Source organism: Teleopsis dalmanni, chromosome 2, assembly GCF_002237135.1.
Source record: "Teleopsis dalmanni isolate 2A chromosome 2, ASM223713v2, whole genome shotgun sequence".
Lineage (NCBI taxonomy): Eukaryota > Metazoa > Arthropoda > Insecta > Diptera > Diopsidae > Teleopsis > Teleopsis dalmanni.
In genome coordinates, this window is record NC_051847.1 from 101129916 (window position 1) to 101138150 (window position 8235).

The 8235-nt window shown below is 35.8% G+C and overlaps 1 protein-coding gene across 1 annotated transcript; it reads right to left on the reverse strand.

Annotated features, from left to right (window-relative positions):
- Nucleotides 1–594: 594 nt before the first annotated feature.
- On the reverse strand, nucleotides 595–1558 carry LOC119675197 (kinesin-like protein KIF17). The gene is made up of 2 exons (XM_038086387.1): nucleotides 683–1558; nucleotides 595–606 (listed from the first exon to the last, which is right to left on the reverse strand). Exons 1-2 carry the CDS (start codon nucleotides 1556–1558, stop codon nucleotides 595–597), a joined length of 888 nt encoding a protein of 295 aa, XP_037942315.1.
- Between the last annotated feature and the right edge of the window lie 6677 nt (nucleotides 1559–8235).

An 8235-nucleotide genomic window follows, 5' to 3' on the forward strand; every position in this document is an offset into this window, starting at 1 on the left:
AACTTCTGGGTTCAGCCCGAACGAACTTATATTCGTTTTTGATCTTAGAAACATCGTCCACAATCAACTTATAACCGCTATCATCGATGAGACAAATGATGGCGAAAAACAAGTAACGATTGCTGAAAAACGAAAACTTGAACCGAAATATCGTGGGCCTTATCACATTTTAAAAGACATATTAGGAATGCAGATAACATGACGAAAATTCTGCTCAGTGTTCGCATCTGACAAAATTAAACCATGGTGTTCTCTCCCAAACTGGATGACTCGCAAATCAAGGTCCATTTACCCTCAGGATTGGCCGAGTTGGCCGAGCTGGCATCACTGCGGCATAGAAACAAGAAAAAATACAAGAGTGAATAAAAAATGACAAAAGCACTAGCGATTAAAGAAGAAGACTGTGTATTTTTGTCTATAATATGATGAAGTAAAAAAAAAAATTAATACGTTTTAAAAAAAATTTAAGAGTGTTTTTAATAAATTTGTGTTGAAATAAAACCAAAACACCTCCAGTCAAACGGCTGGGGTGATAAATATATAAGAAAATATATTTTATAATATTAATTTTATATATGTTTAAAAATTTTACTGTCACACTAAATACTAAATATTGGCATATTACAAGTTAAGAAAATAAGTTAATTGAAAATATGTACACATATTCAAAATTAGTTCTTACTTGTAAAAGTCTGGTAAGTTTCGAGTCTCTATACGGGACATGTTTTGTTTTTCCGTCAACTAAAGCTGAAATAACATTTCCAAGAGCAGATAGTGATAAATTTATTTTTGTTGCTTCCTTTAGTCGTTCTCCAACTGCTCCAGTTTTATATTGTCTTTCTGAACCAGCCAAATCAACTAAATTTAGTTTACCTCTACGTATACGGCTTGATGAAACATCCTCAAGTACAGTATCAATAATATCGTCATCATATTTATTTTGAATTTGTTCTAGGCTTATTGTAAATATTGAATGGGATCGTGAGCTGGACGAATTCATAAGAGTAATAGCCTGTTTTCGGTTTCTATTTCCATTAGCTAGTAACGTTTCGCATTCTTTTGAATTATGTACCATATGAGTACTTAGTGTCGGAACAGTTACTCCAATACCAGGTAATTCTTTTAAAGCATGAGCTGTGTTAAATCCCTCAGGAGAACTTAGGAGATCACGAATGGTTTCATTATATATTTCCAAATAACTCACAAGTGCTAAATAATGTACTCCGCTTGCTACCGATATCGCTTCAAATATGTGATCGAACGATTTACTTATAACACCACGTTGACTATTTGGAACTTCTGGAATTTCAGTTATATCGGGCCCATGCATTGTATGGGTTTTACCACAACCAGTCTGGCCATATGCAAATATTGTGCCATTGTATCCATCTAAAACGTTATCTATCAAAGAATAGCACACATCATTGTAAAGAGATTCAGTTGGGGCGAGTTCATCATAAACATTGTCATATGTGAATGCTTTGGCTGGTGCGCTAGAGTCAGATGGATTTGATACATACAGCGTACAGTTTTCTACTCTAGCTATATTCTGTAACATAATATTAATTATACATTAAAACGAATATTTAGGTAATTGGATTAAACGAGTTAATATAAGTAATCTTTAGAATTATTTAATATATTCAAATTAGTAATCAAAATGAATCAAAAATTTTTGATACACATACCAAACAAAAATTCAAAAAATAAATTATGAATTAATATATATATATGTAATTATTCAATTAATTAATATTTCATTCATGTAAATGAAATAGTTGTATGATGTGTTGCGCACGAATCTTTCAAGCGCAAAAGGGATTTTTAAACTTGAAGATCTCGTTTGAAAACTACACTTTAGGTGTGCGGAACAGTGATGCACAATTAATTCCTTCATTCATTCATTCTTCTTTTGACCAGCAGCGCGCACACATCATAAAGTACTAGCGTAATTTTTAAAAGTAATAAAACTAAATCTAAATTGATATTAAAAGTTATGCTTTACTTCGCTTGATGAATTATTTCCATATTGGTGACCCCAGACAAACATGAAGTTGCTCAAACATTGATAGCGGTGCTGAATAAACCTCATAATCCTGATTTCCAAGCGCAGTTCAGAAACTCCAACATCACAACTAATCAATCAATGTACGATCATGTGGTTTGTAGCCTTGACAGCGCTACATTAAAAAACATAGCAAACATTGTCCGAATTCCTCCATTATCTGGAAAATATGAAGCAATAAAAAAACCCTGATCCAGAATTATGCCGATTCAAAATGCCGAAAGCTGCGACGCTTGGTGCAAGAATGTCAATTAGGCGACTTAAAACCTTCTTAGCTACTCAGAATAATGCGCAATTTGGCTAGCGGGGAAATAAAAGACGAAGCTAGAAAACAATTGGCATTCAATCGGTTACCTGATGCTGTTCGGGATGTAGTATCAATCGCAGATGTCGACCTAGTTCACTGCTAAAAGAATTCAAAAAAATGATGATTTCAATATTCAACCACAAAATTAGAGGTAATCAAACCGCTGTCCAGCATCATACTGCTACAACAGGTCAGCCGGTTTATTCATGTCAAAGATGACTTAATCCATAGAAGCTCCAAACAGCAAAACGCGAATTTGAATACATGCTAAAACAGGGCATATGTATACTGTCGCAGAGTGAGTGTACCAGCCCATTAAATATGGTCGAAAAAAAGAATGGGATTTGGCGACCATGTGGTGACTATCGACGTCTTAATGCGCAGACAATACCCGATCGGCACCCAAAACCCAACGTGCAAGATTTCGCGCAGACATTAAGCGGTAAGTGTATCTTTACAACACTGGACTTAGGCATATTATAATATACCGATTGCGACTGCGGATAGAAAAAAAACAGCCATCACTACTTTATTTGGCTTATTCGAATTCAATGTCATGACCTTTGGAATCTGTAATGCTGCTCAAACCTACCAACGTCACATGAACCAATTATTTAGAGGACTCAACCTTGTGATTTGTTACATTGATGACATCTGTATCTCTTCAGTAAATGAAGAAATGAGAACATTACCAACACATACGCATAGTATTCGAGCGACTTCAGCAGTACGGACTTAAGCTGAACGTTTCAAAATACGTCTTTGGCTAACAAGAAGTAACGTTTCTCGGTCATACCATCAACCAACAAGGCATATGTTCACCAAAGGAGAGAGTAGAAGCAATACATAACTTCCCAAAATGAAACACGATTCAGGTGTTAACACAATTTCTAGCTACGATTAATTTCTATCGAAGTTTAATACTTGGTGCAGCTACAATTCGAAATACAATGCAGTAACTTATAAAAACCAATAAAAAGAATGACAAAACTCGATGGACAGAAGATGCAGAATCAGCTTTTGTCACATACAAAAAAGCACAAGCAAGTGAATAGTAGGTGCAGCATTGCGCCACATACCAAATAGACAGATCGAAGCTCTCGGTTTTTAATCAAAGCATCTAACCGAGACACAAAAAACGATACAGCACATATGACAGAGAATTGCTTGCCATTTACCATAAAACACTTTGTACACATGATCGAAGGTAGAAAATGAAAAGTTTTGACAAACCACAAGCCTATCATTTTTGAGTTCTTACAGAAACCCGAAAAGACGTCACCAAGGCAGTTAAGGTACCTGGATTTCATAAGACAGTTTACGACAGACATACAACACATCGATGAAATAAATAGTTACGAACAGATCGATTTCAACAAGTTAGCTAAGAGCCAGAAAGACCCTGCTGAATTATTAAACCTGTTAACTAAAAATGAGACATCGTTGGAACTCAAGTGGATCTGTATGCCAAACTCAACGAATTCAATTGCATTCGATCTGTCAACTGAACGAGCGTGTCCCTTTGTTCCTCAAGGACATCGACATCAAATTTTCCGGGCGATACACTATCTGGAGCATCCAGAAAGTAAACCATCGATGAAATAAATATGTGAGCGTTTCGTTCGACCAGGCATGAAAAAAGACATAACGACAATGGTAAAATCTTGTCTTCAATGCCAATGCACCAAGGTGTCCAAATATAATTAAACAATATAACTAAACAATACTTCGTAGTTTCAAGTTACCAGAGCAGCGATTTTTCTCATTGCATATCGATATCATAGGATCATTGCCGATGTGAAATGGATTCATCTACTGTTTAACGGGCATTGATCGCCATACTAGATGGCCAGTTACTGTCCCTATGTTGGATATTAATGCAAGGACAGTGACGGCATCATTAGTGTGTGGCGACAGTACAACAAAGATGTCAACCCAGAAAATAACCAATTGTCATTATTGCTGACCGTGTACATATCGACATCATTGTGATGCCAATGGATAAAGGGTATCGCTATTGTTTAACAATGATTGATCGTTTTTCAAGGTGGCCTAAAGCTATACCTTTAAAAGACATTACGGCAAATACCATAGTATCTGTTTTTTGGTCAAACTGGGTGGCGAGATTTGGATGCCCGCAAACCATAACAACGGACCGGGGCCTACAATTTGAATCAGCTTATTTCAAAGCCATGACCAAAATGATAGGAGCAAAACACGTCCACACCACGTCATACCACCCACAGGCAAACGGTATGATTGAACGCTGGCACCGTTCTTTAAAAGCAGCACTTATGTGTCACGAAGTAGAATCCTGGACAGAATTACTACCAACAGTCCTGCTAGGCCTACGAACGAGTTTCAAAAAAGATCTGCAAACTTCAACTGCTGAGATGCTGTATGGTTCCCCGATTCGACTACCGAACGAGTTTGTTGAGGACGACCAACAATGCACCAGCCCGCAGATTTTCATAGAGGAGTTTTGCAAACACATGCGATTAGTGCGACCGATTCCCGCAACACATCACCGGAACAATGTTTCATTTGTGTTGAAAAACCTCTACAACTGTTCACACGTCCTGCTTAGGACTGATTCTGTTTGTCGCCCGTTGGAGCCACTGTACACTGGACCATTTAAGGTACTCAGTAGACCAACGGACCGAACTTTCGTAATTGACATCCAGGGAAAAGAGACCACAGTTTCAGCAGAAAGGCTCAAACCTGCTTTCATTACTAAAGAAGTAGATGTGAAGGAGGCAACGAAGAACCCACACACGCACGTAAAGAGAAACCAGGTGAGGTTTTCACAATAGACAATACTGGAAGGGGGGTACTGTGGCGACAGTACAACAAAGATGTCAACCCAGAAAATAACCAATTGTCATTATTGAAGGAAAAAGACACCTGGCAATGCTGAAAAGATAAAAGCATATAAACTGGTCACCTTAACAACAAATGAAAGAATGAGAGGCAATTGATAACAACAGTTAGTTGATGGTTAATTTTCCTAGAGTAAACTTGTATTATTTTGTAGTTTGAAGAAGGTAGTTTTGTATAATAGTGGATGTTAAATAAAGTAGTCAAAAGAAACGACTAAAAGTGGAAGGCTGGTGTGTCTTCTGAAATAACAATCGACCAAGGCCGACAATTCGAGTCAAAACTATTCAATGAACACACGAGGCTAATTGATAAAAACACCTTAGAACTAGTTGATGTCATCAGCAAGCAAATGGAATTGTCAACCGTTTTCACCGCACACTTAAAACAGCTTTAGAGTGCAGATCCAAGCAAATGTGGACTGACTACCAGTGGTACTTCGCGCTCAGAGCAACGTATACAAAACTATCAAGGTAACTCTTGCAGAAATAATTTATGAAACGACACTTAGACTACCGGGTAAGTTTTACGAAAGTTTTAGTAAAGACAATATGTACACACAATCACTGCGAAAAGTAATGAAGCAAACCAATTCGTATCTAAAACATTTGTACAACAGGATTTTAAAAAATGTACTCATGTTTATCTAAGCGATGACACTGTTCGACCACTTCTCAAAGCACTTTATGAAAGACCATTTAAGGTAACTGATCGCGATGATAAGCTGATGATCATTAGTAGTAATAAAACTAAATCTTAGTTGATATTAAAAGTTGTGTTTTACTTCGCGTAGAGCATTATCTCCATAACTGATTTCCTAATTTGTGATGACAATGTACCAACAATGAAATTAATAAACAAAGCATCAAAAATCGTTGTGAGGAACGGACGTGACGCCATCAACAACAGAATAACCATGCATTTGTCACGGTACAAGGATAGAATACTGTTATACGATGATCGAATAAAACGATATAATGAATTGCGACGTGTTCCACAGTTTTAAGTGTATAGACCAGCACTTTAAAATGAGATGTACTATGGAGATTTGAGAGTCGTCCTTCTTGTAGGAGCCATGCTAATAGGGACGCAGATTATTTGCACTGATCGTAATGCTGCGAAGCCATAACTACAATTATGAAATAGCTACATGATATGAAGTTAGAACTAACAGCAGAAAAAAGACGCGGTACTTCTGAGTATGCTAAAAGTATTTGAATTCATAATCTTAAGAGCACATCATTCGAAAGTGGGAAATAATAAAGCTGAAAAAGATAACAATATTTTTTGCATATTATGACAAATATATATAAACCACTCTCAAGCAGGTGGAATCTTGGAACCATAGTATTAGACGACGTCATTGAAGTTATTATAACAGTAAAATATAAGCTTCAATCTAACTTGGCTTTTTAGTGGACAAGTGTGCTTTAAGCAATACCTACACCGCTTTAAATATGAAGTTAATCCATTTTGTCTTAGTTGCGCAAGTGAAGTACAGAATGCAAAACACGTTTTCGGGAGTACCCACGCTTTGCGGACGAGAGACAAAACATTGATGAGATCTTAGGAATTCAAATAGTTTCGAACCTAGTTTGAAACATGTGTGGGAAGTGGGAAATGGTAATAATTGCTGCAGAGAATATATTGACTAAGCTCCGGATTACTGAAAAACGCAGAGCAGATGAATGCACACCATTGCAGAACAAACAACTTACAGATAACAAACTTGACTGATAAAAAGACGAATAGCAAAAATGTTCCATACGATAGTGTTAAAATCACTGACTTAGGTTTTCGATGCTATTATTAAAAAAAACCTATAGCATCCGCCATTCAAACACAGTAGCAACTCCCTACCAAAAAGAATAAATCTTATAATATCTGTACTGGAAAAATGATTGCACAAAATAACAACTTCATCACTCCTTCCGATTACGTCGACATGTGACATTATACCAAAAATTGTACAATCTTGTAATTATAAAATACCAATAATAATAAATTCGCTTTATGTGGAGAAAAGCACACCGCTAATTCTTAAAATTGCATTCACAAACCATAAAAAACAATCTTATAACCCCAATTCTAAAGTATACTTAAGCAGTATCCAATAAAAATGCAACTTATATTACTGTGATCTCGCTGAACTTAAAAAAGTGATAAAACAATTTTAGAAATACTAATATGATGAACGTTATCACTCTATTGGTAATTGAACTGAATGGATAAAAAAAATAGTCTAACTGTTGTTTTGTTAAATGCGAGTGGTTTAAGTCCACATAAGCAATGCACTAACAATTCGTAATTCTAGTTTAGAAACAGACCTTTTAGTAAAATGTTTTGCACTAATCATCCAAACAATAAAGATCAAAGTGGCACTGCTACCTACATGAAATGCATTCCACTAGAAAGTTTAATACAAGTTCCACTGAAACACCTGCTACCAAGCACGATTAAACTCGAAGACATTTATAATACTTTATTTCTGTCACAATACAAGAAATACCTTAAAATTGCAGAAAATCGATGTATTGCTGGAGCGTATACACTTTGGTGCTCCAGAATAATAAATGCAAAAGGCAAACAATTATTAGATGCAATACATGTAAAGAGTTAATGACAAAAACGTTTTAATTTTATTAATTTATTATTATACGCACATTCATATATTTATATATAGAGTTAATGAGAAAATACAACTGGTTCCACAACTTATTACCAATTGCTACGACGACTTAATATGAAGTGATCTTTCTGTTTTATGAAGGGACTCTTTCTGTTTGCAGTCGAATACAGCAACTCTGCAAACGCATATCTGAACAATAATAATATCCAGCCTGAACAAGAATGTTCAGTCACAATCTATATATATATGGGAAACACAATATATGATTGGAGAGGTTGATTGTAATTTCAACAACTGACTTTATTATAAAATTATGTAGTCTTTTATACAAATTAAATGCAACCGTAATTGCAAGAT